The following is a 14,407-nucleotide window of genomic DNA, read 5'->3' as shown; positions in this document are numbered from 1 at the left end:
GACGCACAGAGAATCTGTCGCAGCGTAACTGCGCTCGACAGTCACGAAAGGAACAAAACGGTGGCGGACGGTACTGGTCACCAGCGAGGCCCGCAGTCCCGTCATGCCCAAGCGGCGTTTGGTCAAAAGCAACAGGCGAGACACGACCGACCCGCTCTTTTAAAAGCTTCTTTGATTTCAAAGACGCATGAGACTCCCTGGCCGAAAAAGTACCCGCCTGAGGACGGAGGGCTACCCCGCAACAGCACGGAGGCTGTTCACATTAAGAGCGCGCCACTTGAATATCAAAAGCAGCGTGCGGACACCACGCGCCCACACACTCACGCACGCATGCATAGGCCGCAGTGTGTGGTTGCGAGTCCCAGAACGCACACCGTCTGCTGTGCCCAGCACCCTTTTCCCACGCCACTCGCCTCCACCTTCGTGCTCGTCGAACCACCGCACGCTCTTCGACAGTCCTTGCTCCTTCTCCACTCGCTTCCGCCCACCAGGCCATGGTTCGACCTCGCTGGCTCTCCTCCACTTCCTTTCCCCGTCTTCCCTCCGCTCTGCTCGCGTCTGCGCCGCGCCCTAGGCGACGACTTCCACAGATTCGCCGAGCAGCGCCTCTCCTAAATCGGCGTTGCAGTTCGGGCACGTGCCTCTGTGGAGAAGCCAAGACTGGAGACAGGCAGCGTGGAAGGTGTGAGAACACCTGGGCACCTCGCTGACCCAAGAGCCTCCTTGCAAGGCGTCTTGGCAGATGGTGCACATTGGCGAGGCGGGCGAAGCCTTAGAGACGGAAGGGTCGGGTGTCGGACGCGCAGGGACGCTCGCGGCGTCGTGCGCAAACGGATGCACTGCCCTCGACGCAAGCTTTTCCTTGCTACTGGGAACCGGGAGAGCTCGATTGCATGCGTTCTTTTTCGGCGACACGCGCGGGTCCACGGTCTGGGGAAGACGCTGAGGGGACACAGGAGCAGAAGAAAAAACTCTTTCGTGGAAAAGACCTCGAGAAGACGGGAGGCGCCAACCCACGGGCCTCGGTGTCTCTCGCCCGACCTACGCGTTCCCGACCGCGCGCACCTTCGTGTGAGGTCGAATCTCTCGACGCTTCGCCCTTTTTTCTACACAGCTTTTGAAAAAAACTCGTGAGACACACTTCCCGACGTCCCGCGCACGCATGCACATGGCGAAAATCTGGGCGCGTCCTACGGCCGCTCTGTTGTCTCGCGGAAAGCCATCCCGCCACGCTGCGGCGACTCGTCTCCACGCCAGACTCTCCTCCTCTCTGACCAAACAACGGCTCCTCGCGAAACCACCCGCCACTGATCCCCCGCTGATACATTCCCCCTCTCTTGTGTGCCTCAGAGTCACGCCCCTCCTGGTTTCGCCCTTCCCCGGAAACGGCGGTTTCCGCGCCTCTCTCTCTCTCGTCTGCGAGTCTCTGTCGAGTTCTGGAGACCCGTATCGGTGCCTGCCTGGTTCTTGGGAACTTCTGCCAAGGCCCCGTCTCATTCACTCACGCCTTCTGTTCAGAGTGCACCCCCGGCTGTGGTGTCTCGTTTGTGTGTTCCTTCCCCTGAACCTACGTGGGTTTTGAGTCTCCGCTGGATTTCCGCAGCGCGCACGGCTCGCTGTCTCCAGTCTTCTATCTCGACGTCGCTCGCTCGCCTTTCCACGGACTCCCAGCTGCGCCCTTCAGCCTCTCGTTGACTCCCCGTGCGGACGAGTTCGACGCTCCGGCCGTACAACGCACTTCCGCCGCGGCTGTCGGCGGAGCCTCCGCGGCTGTAGCCGGGTCGGTGTCCCGCGCTGAGGCTCTCCGCGCGACTCCCCGGCGCGTGGTCCACGGTCTCCAGACTCTCTTCGCGCTCGAACCCTTCGCTGATGGAGTGGAGCCTGCCGCCGTACAAGCCGCTGGTCACGGACATGCTTCTCGACTCACGCATCCGCCGCGCTGGCCTCGGGAGGAGAGTGTCTCTAAAGACGTAGAGGAAAACGAAGACGGATGAGCCCAGAGCCGAGGCTGTGAAGCAGGCGACGGCGCGGATCCATGCGTTCTTCGAGACGCCCAAGAAGACGGAAGACGTCGCTTCCGAGACAGTGACTCTGTCCCGGCGAATCTGCGACGCGGCGACGGCGCGTCGCAGCAGCGACGCCTCCTTCGCGCGGACTGTCGGGGCGGCCTCGGCAGCGTGGTTGAGGAAGAGGGAGAAGAGGTTCGAGACGAGGAGCGCGTTCGTCAAACACCAGAGGAGACAGATGCAGAAGAGGAGAAGGGCACTCGCAGACGGGATGACACAGGGGAGTGGAGACGCGGAGGTACATTGCGGAAGCTGAGAGTTCACTGTGAGGAAGAACATCCAAGGCACAATCGTCACCACCAACGCCACGACGACGCCCAGGACCCAGCCTTGACTTCCTGCGAAGACAGAACAGACCACAGAGGAGTCAAAAGAAACTGCGTGCGGCCTGTGTCGGCTCTGGAGCCGCGCAGGACAGTGAGACCAGCAGGCCTTTACTCTGGAAAGGATAGACAGCGACGGGGGTGAGGGGCGGGAAGAGCGGCACAACGGAGAGGAGAACCGAAGGAGAAAGAGATGGGATGTGCCGGGAGAGGAAAGAAGCGAGAACGGGGGGGTGGGGAACCAAGAGAGGAGCGAGGGAGCGGACGAAAGACGCGTTCGAGCTGCCGCCTTGGAGGTGGGACGAGCGAAAAACGGAGAAGTGAAGTGCGAAGGAAAGCACATCGCGAGGATCTCAGGGCGTGACTCCTCGTCGCTGTCCGCCCTCTGAATCGACAGCGGCACCTGGAGGCGGAGCGCAAAGACACGCCTGCCTGGGCCGCCAGAGACGAGTCGCCATCGAAAAACCCTTTCCATCGGAAGACCGCCCACGCAGGCAGAAAAGGCAGGATGAAGCCGGCGGAGAGAAAGCGGAAGCGGAAAGACAAAGGAAGGGCCAAGCGGGAGACTTACCTTGGCCTGGAATCCGACAGATATCGCAGCTGATCAGGACGAGTTCCAGGTGCACTTGGACGACCACGCAAACGAGGCAGGCGGCGCGGGGCCAGCGGGAGAGGAGGACGATGAAGAAAGGGACACACGCGAGGTGACAGACCCACGTCGCCTGAAAGAACGCAGAGCACGTCACAGAGCGAAATGCGACGACGGCCGTTTCAGTGACCGTGTGGAGGCGCGCTGGTTGCGAGGAAAAGACTTCTTTTCCTGCACACACGAAAAGACGCATAGGTGCTTTCTGCTCGGACCGCCTGGCATCTCTTCTGAGACTTCTCGCTCTTCTCGCTCTTCGAAAGGTAAAACGTCTACGGGTTCCCCCACCCCGTTCTCTCCGCTCTTTTTTTCGCCGTCTCCTTCCCTGCTCTCACTCTCTTTCGCGCCTGTCCTGTCCCCGCGGTTCTTAGCTCCAGGAACTCTTTTTCTCGCTTCGCAGTCCCGCTCCCCCAGTTCCCTTTTCTCTGGACCTTACCCCGAGCGCAGATCCGAGCAGAGCGAGGAGGGGCACGAGATGCAAGGCCATGAGGGGGAGGCGCAGACGGCTGAGCCCCGGGTCGGTGAGGCTGGCGTCGCAGTGGAAGCAGAAGAAGGGGATGATTGCGAGGACGTAGTCGGGGACGAGCGGCGGCGGAAAGAGCACGCGCGCTGCTACCACGAGAGGAAAGCACACCATGGAGAGGAACAGGATGAAGAAGAGAAGAGACGTCCCGTTCGGGCCACAGGCGTGGAGCTTCCAGCCGATGCGTGCGAGGTTCACGCGACACATGTCGAGGCGACTGCCTGACCGCTCGTCTTCGCCGACGTCGGTCCTCTCAGCCCCTGAAGAGAGATGCCGCAAGGATCGCCCTTCTCGCCAGGCCCTCTCTTCCTGCGCCCGAGGTGCGCGGTCTTCCTCCCTCCTGGCAGCGGCTCGCGGCGCCTCTCCATCTGGAGGCGACGGCCGTCCCCGCGCCGAGCTGTCCTCGCGCCTTCCCTCGCTGGGCCCCGCGTGCTCTTCCACTCCGGCGGGCTCTGGACGTCTCCAGAAGACCCACCCGAGGCCAGGTGTACGTACACCCCAACTCGGGAGACGGGGGCGAAGAAAGCGCGAGAAGCCGGTCTCGGGGCTGCGTGTCTCTTCGCGGGGGTGGCGGGCACCGAGACGACCCTCGTCTTGCCTGCGTCGAGCCGGTAAAGGCGCTGCAGGCGGCGCCAGGAGGCCTTCCAGCGAGGGAGCGGAGCACAGGAGAGCAGGGGACTGGGGGAGCGCGTCAGGAAGTTCCGCAGACAGCTCGGCACCAGCGGTCGAAGACGCTGAGAAGGTGGATCTGCAAGACGCGACGAACGAATGGCACGGCGAACCAAGGAGGGCGGACAAGTGAAAGTCCGGAGGCGGCGGGAGGTCGAACACAGAGCTGCTCGAAGTTCCAGAATCACCCTCGTGATGCAGCGACGCGAGCGACGAAGACGAGAGCTGCGTTCGGATCTCGGGAGGCCAGACTAACGAAGCAGACGACCGGAAGGCAATCCACGAAGATGTTCCGCGGGCGCGTCTCACGCGACGTGCCGTTCCCGAAGTCGCTGCGGGACTCTCGGTTTCCCCGTTGCTCGCCGCGTCCATCTCGAGGCTCTCGTTGCGTCGAGCAGCTTCGTCGTCCTCGGCGGCATCCGTGCACTCGGGACACCCCTCCAGAGCGACGGCCGAAACGGTGGAGTCGCACAGGCCTTCGCCATCCTGGTCCTCGTCCTCGAAAACGCGAAACAGCGCAAGGTCTTCCACCGTCCCCTGCCTCTGCCGAGCCCTGTCCAACTGACACGGCTCAGCGGCACACGCGCTGGAAAGGCAGAAAGCACAGGCGGCGCGCGACGCGACCGGAGAGGAGACGGAGGAAGGAGAGGCTGAGCCGAGGCTAGGGCTGCATTCTTCTCCCTCCACGTCTCCAGGCGCAGAGAGCGAGGGCTCTTGCTGACTGCATTTGCACGAGTGCGGGAGAAACTCGCAGTTGTGTGGAACGCTGGTCGTGCTCTCCATGTTTGCCAAAGTGTCCTCGCAGTCGCGAGAAAGGAAACAATGAGCTATCCGTGGAAGAGACGGAGAATCGCGACGTCGGCGGCGGCCTTTCGGACCCAGGGGGGGAGAGAACTCGCCGCAATCGAACGCGGGGAAAAACGCTCCACGCTCACGAGTCGGACGCGTTTTCGTGGCCCGTGCTCCTTTCACACGCTCGGGAAAAGCGCAGAAAAAAGAGCGGAAGAAGATAAGGCGGAGACACGAGAAGGCGAGGAAGAAGAGAAGAAGAGGCGGAGACTGGAGTACAGCCAGAGCGAGACGAAGAAGAGGGTGGAGACGACGGGGCGACGCCAGAGAATCAGCAAAGTCGAGACGCGCGGGAAGCGCCACGCCGAAGCTTCCTCTCTGAGACTCTCTCTCTATCACCACGCGTTTCTTTCGTCTGCTAAAAAGCGTGTCGACAAGGGTGGCGAAGAGAAGGTGCCCGCCTGCCTACCTCTCGCGGTTCTTTTGCGCGAAACAGCTTCTCCTTCTTCAGTTCTTGGAAAAAACGAGACGAGACAGCGCAGAGAATCAAACCAGGAAACCCCGCAAGCACAACCTCTCTTCACCGGAACCCAGGAGACTTGGCCACCCACAGAAACGCGCGCCAAGCTCTCAAACCGAAAAGGAAGGCGGCAAAAGAGACCCGGCAGTCACCTGAAACATCTGACGACCGAGCCCCGGGAAACGCACTGCTGTGCAGATCCTCTCTCGCTTTATGCCTTTTTCTCACTCGCTCTATCTTGATCTCTTTCTGTGCATCTCTGCCCCGATCTCTCTCCCTCTCTTTCTGCGTATCTCTTATCTCTACAGATGCATCTCTACGTAACCCGCTCGGGATCTTTATCTCTCGCTCGATCTAGGCGTCTGAGCCTCTCTTTGCCGTCCTCCTTCTTCTTTCTGTGCGGCGACGTTCCTGTGTGTGGATGAACCCGCGATTCCGCGCTTTCTCACCTCGCTTTTCGGCCTCTCGCAGGCCTCCCCCGGCGATGGGGGCGGTCGGGCCAACCCGGCGTGGGCGGTTTTGCGCGTCCTGCGACGCTCGCCCCACGAAAGAAACGGGCGGCTTTTGCCTTAAGAAATCCCGATTTAGAAAGCAAGTGTCGAGGTGCGCTTTCCACCAAGGGCTGCCGCCCGCCGGGCCGCCTCACACCCGCCGACGAAGCGCCGCTCGCAAAACTGCGTCCTGGAAAACGCGCGGGAGAGAGAGACTCCGCGGCGTTCACCACCTGCTGAGAAACAGAAATCGCGAGAAATCCGTTTTCCGTGCGCCGCATGCATGGAGAGAGACGGCCCCCTGGCCAGGAATACGTCCAGCGGAGAAAAGCGCCGAGGCTCTCTGTCGCGCGTTTCCGCGAACGCAAAACGGGTCCAAGAGAGACGCCGAGAGAGCCGCTCTCGCAAGTCCCCCCCGCCTGTTGGGGAGGAAAGCGAAGCGGTCGTTTTGCTTGGCACGAACGGAGCCCCCAGAAAGCTAGTTTTCCGGAAAAAAACGCGCTGGAGAAAATCTCTTCGGGGCTGTCTATCGGGGAAACCCTCCTGTCTGTCTCCCTTTCGATTTCCCGATCCTGCTCGCCTCGACTCAAATACCCCGAGTTCGTGCGTCAGCTTCAAGGCGCCGCCCGCTCCGAGGAGACAGCTGGGAGAGAGAGGGCCAAAAGTCTCACCACGCGAGAGGCGGGCGAGGCGGGCGGGGCGGGCGAGGGGGGGAAAAAGTCGGCCGCCGCGCGCAGCAGCCGCGACTCGAGCGCGAGAGCCGCCGGCTTCCGCACCGAAAGATAAAAAACCTCAGAGGCCAACACGGCCAGAAGCAAACACTCGGGAGACACAGAGCGCAGCGAAAAACGAGGAAAGCGAGGCATGGGCGCGAAAGGCAGAGGGAAAAGAGACAGGAGAAAAGGACGTGGAGACTCGCTCTCTCCGCGCTTCGCAGCGCACATGCACACGCGGACTGCGCGTTTTTTTACAGTTCCTCGAGCCGCTCGAACTCGCTGGCGAGAGGCGCGCAAGCAGCGACCGTTGTGGAGAGGAAACGGGAAGGCGCCTGCAGTGTCTGTGCCCAGCAAGAAGGGGACGAAAAGGGAGGAGAGCGGAGACGAGAACCCGACGTGCGTCCCCCGCCACGCTGCGTTTCCCGGGGGGTGTCCGGGGCCTGGCGCGCTCCGGACACCGGCGGCCCCGGCTTTCCCGGCGGACAGTCCAGAATTCTGAAAAGACAGCCTTCGTGTGTCTGCCAGGCGCTGTGCCCCACACGCGAAAATCTTCTCTCGTTCTTCTCGAGTCTCTCCATGGGCCGTCCGTTCTCGTGGACAATCCTCGAGAGCAATGGCGAGTCACCACTCGGAAGGCGCCACGGAGCGCCATCCAGATCCGCAGAGCCGCTCCTCTGTCTCAGACTTCTGTCTCCCGTCCTCTCCTTCATCTTCCTCTCCTCCCCGTGCTTCACCTTCCTCGGCAATTGGACCTCGATGCGGCTGCAAAGGCATTCGGCGTTGCTTACTTTGCTCCACGGCTCCGTCGCTCTCGCACGGGCCCTGGGCAAGTCACGCGCCCCCACGAAGCGCACGCGCACCAGCGACTGGCGAGAAGGTTGACGAGCTCCTGGGAACCGGCAGCCTGCACGGCGGGTTCCCTCTCGCGGGCCAACCGCCTTCGGGTAGCCTCTCCTCGCCGCTCGCCGTGGGCCTCAAGGAAACGCGCGCCGGCGCCGAGGGAGCAGACGTCCCGGACGCGAAGCATCGGGCAGAACGCGTCCAACCTCCGTTCTCCCAGTGTCGCTGCATCTGCAGCGCACGCGCGTCAAGGCACTTTGAGGGCGGGAGCGAGCGTCAGTCGCGTACAGAACGCGAGGCGCGCGCGGAGGACCGTCCGGGCGACGCAGGCCGCGCAGGAGCGCGGAGAAGCGAGGGGGGAGACGGCGACGGGCGTAAGAAGTCTCTGTCCTGCGAAGAGTCGGTGGGGATGCGAGCTGCACATCAGACAGAAGTGCCGACGAAGGAGGAACAGGCCGGTCCAGATCGGGACTGTTTGTCCTTGTATTTCCTCTGGTGTCCTCAGTGCCAAGAGCTGCACAGGCAAATCGCGGAACCGGAGAGGCTAGAGGCTCTCGCCGCAAACGAAGAGAACGACGCGAGGACCACACGAAGCGGAGAGCGGGGAAACGGAGAAGCAGGAGGCGAGGCCGAAGGAACGGACTGCGAGGGGAACGGAGACCAGAAAGGAAGAGGGGCAAGGAGAGAAGAGCGCGAAGCGGCCTCTTGTCGCTTTCTCCGCCTCGGCATCTGCGCGCGAATCGAGGCAACAGACAGGCAAGACTGTCCAAGCACGCTTGGCACGTCTCTTGAGGCGCTGGCGAAGACAGAGGCCCAGCCGTCCGCCGCCCTGCCTTTTTCTCACCCTGTTCTCACGAGAAAGGCGATTGCACGAGCTGTGGCACGAGTCCTCTCCGACGCTCCGTCCAGAGAATGTCGCTGGGCAGCTGACGCCCGCGACGAAGGCCCAAGCGAGGAGCAACCGACGGAGAAGATCCACGACGGGAAAGAGACAGAGAACCCAGCAGCCAGTAGGCCTTCGGGCCACGCCGTGAGTTGCCGCAGAAGATCAGCAGAGGCCACGGCGAGCAGAGAGATACTCGCGCGACCGTCTCTGCGAGATCCGTCTGAGTCTCCTGCGGCGCCTGCTTGTCCGGGACGGAGAGGACTGTCCATGAAAAACCTTGAAGAAGAACTGATGTCTCTTCTGGGTTTGTGCGGCGACGGCGGCGCAGGCATCAGTGGAGACCGTGGCTGTGGGGCCCAAGGGGGGAGCGGAGTGAGCGAGATGCAGCCGATGGCCGGGGCAGACGCGAGACCGGAGCTGGTCGCTGGAAGGCGAGAGCGCCCTGGCGACGGTCCCTTTGGAGTTTTTCTTCTCCCTGATGCTCTGCAGCCCCAAGAAGAGACGGAAATTCTCGCATGGGCAGACGGCGGCACGGAGGAGACGCAGGCGCGAGAAGGGGACTCGCGAGCGGAGGCCTGCGGAGGGGAGGGCGAGCCGAGAAGAGAGACGCGCGCCAAGGAACAGGGCTTTTGGGCCCTGTCTCAGTCGGGAAGGCGGAAAATCGATTTCGGGCCCAAGGTGAATTTCAAGAAGAAACGTTTGAAGCTCGGACTCTTCAATGGATTTCCACCCTTCACGAAACGCCTTCTCGCGCTTCATCCTGACGAACGTTCCCCCGCCTCTTCTTGCTCGCGTTCCGGTTGCTCCTCGCCTTCCAGCTCGCCGTCGTCGCCTCCGCCTCCGCCTCTCTCCTCTCGCTCTGTTCGAGCTTTCCCGTTTCCTGTGGCCGCTTCGAGTGTATGTACAGTCGAACGCGCTGGCGTGCAAGGCGCCGAGCGTTTGACGCTGCAGGCTTTCCGCAAAAAGCTGCTCAGCACCTTCCAGCCTGTGGAGCTCTGCCTCCTGGAGTATGTCCCCAGTCGCGGCTCTCATATCGAGGAGCACTTTGACGATTTCTGGCTGTGGGGGCCTCGCCTTGTGACGTTCACGCTCGCTTCCTCGACAATCCTCTCGTTCGTCAGCCCCGTGTTCTGCGTCCCTCGCGAGCTCTTCGAGGCAGCACGGCCTCACTCTCTCTGTCGACACGGCGAGGACACGCCGTCTCCGTCGTCTTATCCGTCTCCATCGTCTTCGTCAGCCGCCTCTCCGGAGGCTTTGCAGGCCTCGCCAGCATCGGCGCCCCATTCTGTCTGTGGCCGTTCTGCGAAAAAGTCAGCCTCCTCTGTTTCTTCTTCTGCCTCTCGTGAATCGTCACTTCCTTCTCTCTCTTTGGGGCCTTCTTCACTTCCATCGTCTTCTTCTTTGGCGTCTGAGTGCGGTCGGGTTCGCGTGGAAATCCGAGTTCTGCTCCCACGTCGAAGTCTGGTGGTTTGTGAAGGCCCATGCAGATACACCTGGACGCATGCAATTCGCTCGCACCACATCTTCTCGCGGCGGGTAGCTGTGACCCTTCGCGAACTTGCTCCGGAGTTTCTTCCTGGTGAGGCAAAACCGCTTGGCCTGACGGAAGCAAGACGCCAACAACAAACTGGACACAGAAACCGGGGATGCGCGAGAGGATCGGAAGAGAGGGGCTGTGAACGGCGCAGCCGCATACAACGGTGTTCGTCGCCACTGTGCACCGGTTTCCGCAAACCAAGTCTTTATGCGAAACCGCGGGCAACAAAAACAGACTCACAAGAAAAATCGGAGGTCGCCTTCGTTTTTTCCTCTTTCTCTGACCCGTCTTCAACGGATCCATGCGATGCAGACACCGCGATTATCTGCATAGCCTGAGAGTCTTCGTCTCCAGAGGGGGGGATACATATTTATATTTAGGTGTATGCATATTTGTATGTATAGGTGCGTTTCCGTGAAAGGCAACGCGTGTCTCTGGGACTTGTGTTGCGTTGCAGGTGGAGAGAGCGCAGAAGTAGGTCAGAAACTCCTCTCGCTGGCTGCTTCCTTCAACGGTTCGCCTGTGAATGTTCAACAAGAGGACGGGCCACCTTCCGAGAAGCACGCCTCCACCGAAACCGAGGAAACAGCTTGGAAACGCCTCCCCCTCGTTGCTGCTTAAAGGGAAGCGCAGTGAAGGTGCGACGCGGAGAGGAGGAGACGCGGAACAAGATAGGATATGCAGAGAGCACAAACGGAAAGGGGAAGAGCAAGAGACAACACGGGAGACGAGAGCAGCGGAAACGAGCGAGGGAAGGCGGCCCGCGTAGCGGAAGAAGCGCCAGAGTAGAAAAAACGCCTTCGGATGTCACCGAGCGGCCAAACACTGTCCAGGAGGGCTCGCAGCGGAAAGGGAAGAACTCCCGAGAGGCGGGAAACAAATGGTACACGGCAGGGATCTCCTCACGACTTGCGGGAGAGCGAGCCAAGAAGAGGGAAGAGTACGGTCACGACACTAGGCAGGTGGACTGTCTCAGTCTGCAGAAAGTCGAGAAACGTCGATAAAGAGCTCTGCACTGATTACACGGAACTGCAGATGCATGCACGTGGAAACAATTGTTCCTTTGCAATACGGGCGGCCTGTTTATCTAGATTCTTGCTCACGCTACAGAGCAGCACGGCACGCGCTCAACCCCTCTAGCGACGCGAGAGCACACAGAAGAGCCGGACCTGTGCTGTACACGGATGTGGACGGCAGCTGAACAGCTGGAGTCTCCGAAAAGGCTGTAGAGGGTGTCTCTAACTCGACCGGGTATGAGCGGCGAGGTATATGCGTTAGCTGTCTAGGCGTCTCGACATGCACATTTACTCAGGTAGCTGCGTAATCGAGCAGGAGGGCGACTGAGAGCAGCCGGTGCGACTCAGAATGTGTCCAGTGAACAGAGTCCACTCCAAAAACCGTCGTGACAGCAGCCGTAGTGAGGAGACACCAAGGTAGAAAAAAGGGCGCAGAAAGGCATCAGCGAAGTGCTTCGGCACGTAGCCGATCCGGTCACGCCCCAATTTCGTGGAAACGCGACTTTGTGAGAAGTCGGATTTCTTCGTGTTATAGCCCCACACGGGAGTCTGCGGAATGGCACGTACACCTGGCGCCGCATCTGATACAAGACACAGACGCGGCGCGCGCGCGCGCGTCAAAAGCGCCTGTTTTTGATCTGGACTGCTTTCCACACCCACAAAAAAGCAACACATCTCACCTGGCGGATTCCTCTAGAAATGTCGTCTCGTCTGCCGCCTAACCCCCGAAGGCGACACCCACCTCTCTCAGGCTCCACACACTACATAGGAGGCATGTCGTTTCCATAGCCAAATCCCCCACACTGCTACGTTTCCATGCACAAACACACGGCCGAGGGCGAGTGCCTGCGTCGCCTGAGAGGCTGGCACGCGTGCCTCACAGGATCTTCCCCCTGCCGCCGCTCCAAGGCGCTTCTCGACAGAACCACGCCCCGCACGAAGGCTGTGCCAATGCTCTTTCCACGAAACGCCACTCTGCAGGAGAGTCTCGTCCTTCTTCACACCTCCCTCGGCGAGGCAGTCGACTCAGTATGGGATCTACTGACCACGACCGACTCGCCTTTTCCCCTGCCTTCGCTTGTCACAACCTTTACTGCGCGGCTGCGACATCCGTGATTTGGCCACTGAAGAGGACGTAGTCGTCGCTGCGATCTTCGCTCCCAGAGGGAGGCGTGTAGCGGACTTGGAAGACAAACGGCCGATTGATAACGACGTCGACGGTCCTGGTGGGCCCCACCGCCATGCGCAGCATCATGCCCATGGCCGTTGCAGCTGTCGCGACCGTGCCGTTCTCGTCGACCTCGATATCGGCTGCGTGCACGAAGGACGAGACGACCAGATCTCTGCCGCCAGTGATCTTGGAGAAGTCCGCCTTCTGAACGTCGAACATCAAATCGATTCCCAGAACCTCCTTGAAGAGGGGAATGAGGTCTTCGCGGTTCGCCTGTGCATTCAGTTTGAACTTCGGCATCGACAGGCGCAGCTGCTTCCCCCAGTTCTCGTCCGCTGTCGCGTCGCTCCGCATGTCTCGGATAATCGACTCGATGTACGGCAGTCCTGCGCAGATAAAAAAGGAGACACACACAGGGAAAAAGAGAAATGACGCGAAACCCCCACGAGTACACCGCCAAGGAAACCAGGACTTCTCCAGCACCCCCCACGGGGATCTTGCGAAAAAGCCGCACAGTCGGTACAGATGCGACATCCACACACGACAGACAAATTCATACACGCCTGCACAGGAAAGAAGACCTCAGACGGACTCTGCGGCGTGCCTTCCCGTACCCTACCCTGTGTAAAAACATTGGAGAGAGGACGCAAGGCAAAAAGGCCAAGGCTGAAGAACTTGTGCACATATACAAATTGATACAGATTATATATATATATATATATATAGATTATACATCTATTACACATATATGAAGCCTTTCTGGGGTGGTCCGAGCGGTTGGGCCTTCTTTCTCCCACGTTCGCTGGCGCCATAGCCCCCGTCCCCTCTCCTGGCCGTTGTCTTGTCTCGCCAGTGTCGTGCTGTGTTTTTCTGTGTGCCCTCCGGAGCATTTCCCGTCATTTCTTACCCAGTTCGGCGCTCTTCTTCTCATCGAAGAGCGTTGAGAGGTGCTGCGCATCACGTGGCTGAATAATGTACATTGCAGTGCTCGGGTCTGTGTACGGCAGCGCAACCGCAGTGACGTAATCGTCGATCTTGACAGCCAACGGCGAATCCTTCAGAGTTGTGTGCATCATGTCCACTTGTTGCTCCACAAGGGCGCCCTCCTTGAGGGCATGGAAAGTACCCTTGTCGGTTCTGTGCTTAGGGAACTGCGTGGCCCATGCGCTCTTGAAGTACATGGCACTGACGAGAACGAGTCGAGTCAGGGGGTTGACATCTTGGACCTTTAGGAGTTCCTTGATGTGGTTGTGCGTCTGGTCCGCGACAAACGCGTTGATTTCCTCCACCGCTTTGGCAGCATCCGAAAAATCGATCGTTTTTGCCCCGGTTTGTCCTTCTGATTCTTTCTTAAGCAGGTCCACGTACTCCAGGAAGTGCTTGTTTCCCTCGAACTCGTCGTGTACGTACACCCGAGACCCCATGTCGAGCTGGGGAGCGGCTTCCGGCGAATAGCCCTCTTGGTCCAGTTTCGGGAGAGCAGGGAGGGAAGTGAGTTTGAGGAAATTTTGCATTTCACGAAGCGTCGGGCCATTCGCGCCTCGCATGGCCATCGCAAACACAAACATGATCGAGAACGGAGACAACACAAAGTTGCCATCTTGCCCTCGTGCTCGCTTGCGGGCGCTCATGGCCCGCTGCAGCTCCGCCGCTGGCGTGGAAAGAGACGCCATATCGTCCATTTTTTTTCCAGCCTTCTCCTTCGAGAAAAAAGAAGCGAGACGACCGAAGTACTCCATCACTACTGACGCATATGCGTAGCAGGGAACTCTGGACAGCGCGATGGAGCGCGCGTCGCTGGGCACACCGAAAGATGCGGCGGGAAAGGAATCCTCGCTGGTGGCTCGCACGGTCTCGCTCCGCTAACTTGAAACGGGAGACTTTGCACGTGCTGAGGATGATCAAGCTGAACGGAATAACCGACTAGAGGGGAAAACACGCCAAGCAAAAAAGTGTCAAGCTCTACTAAAACAGTCAACAATAGGCAAAAACAGACGCTGGTGCGCCCTTGCCCGTTTCTGGACCGGCGAAAACAAGGCCAAGTTCGGCAGCTCGGGTTGCACAGGACTCGAGAACGCTGCCCAGCCTCGCACACGCCGCCTCTTTGAGGCACTTTGTCGCGGGTTGGTGCCCCGCGTGGCGCACCCCCGCAACACCTTCCAGCGAGAGTTCTGTGCCACGAGACGCGGAATGGAGCTGAGGCTGCCGTTTTTC

At 60.3% G+C, this 14,407-nt stretch overlaps 3 protein-coding genes across 3 annotated transcripts; 1 reads left to right on the top strand and 2 right to left on the bottom strand.

The window, feature by feature from the left end:
• Positions 1 to 570: 570 nt before the first annotated feature.
• Positions 571 to 5,010, bottom strand: NCLIV_063170 (putative zinc finger (C3HC4 RING finger) protein; the record flags this gene model as incomplete). The annotated part of the gene is made up of 4 exons (XM_003885868.1): positions 571 to 942; positions 1,572 to 2,404; positions 2,961 to 3,111; positions 3,472 to 5,010. 4 exons carry the CDS (start codon positions 5,008 to 5,010, stop codon positions 571 to 573), a joined length of 2,895 nt encoding a protein of 964 aa, XP_003885917.1.
• A 2,346-nt stretch (positions 5,011 to 7,356) lies between these two features.
• Positions 7,357 to 10,627, top strand: NCLIV_063160 (conserved hypothetical protein; the record flags this gene model as incomplete). Its single annotated transcript, XM_003885867.1, has 2 exons — positions 7,357 to 10,048; positions 10,464 to 10,627. 2 exons carry the CDS (start codon positions 7,357 to 7,359, stop codon positions 10,625 to 10,627), a joined length of 2,856 nt encoding a protein of 951 aa, XP_003885916.1.
• A 1,485-nt stretch (positions 10,628 to 12,112) lies between these two features.
• On the bottom strand, positions 12,113 to 13,875 carry NCLIV_063150 (Serpin peptidase inhibitor, clade B (Ovalbumin),member 1, like 3, related; the record flags this gene model as incomplete). Its single annotated transcript, XM_003885866.1, has 2 exons — positions 12,113 to 12,579; positions 13,101 to 13,875. The coding sequence occupies 2 exons, from the start codon at positions 13,873 to 13,875 to the stop codon at positions 12,113 to 12,115; spliced, it is 1,242 nt and encodes a 413-aa protein (XP_003885915.1).
• Positions 13,876 to 14,407: the final 532 nt, after the last annotated feature.

This window comes from Neospora caninum, chromosome XII, assembly GCF_000208865.1.
Source record: "Neospora caninum Liverpool complete genome, chromosome XII".
Lineage (NCBI taxonomy): Eukaryota > Apicomplexa > Conoidasida > Eucoccidiorida > Sarcocystidae > Neospora > Neospora caninum.
Note: the sequence above shows the minus strand (reverse complement) of the source record. Positions and strands in the feature narration are given on the sequence as shown.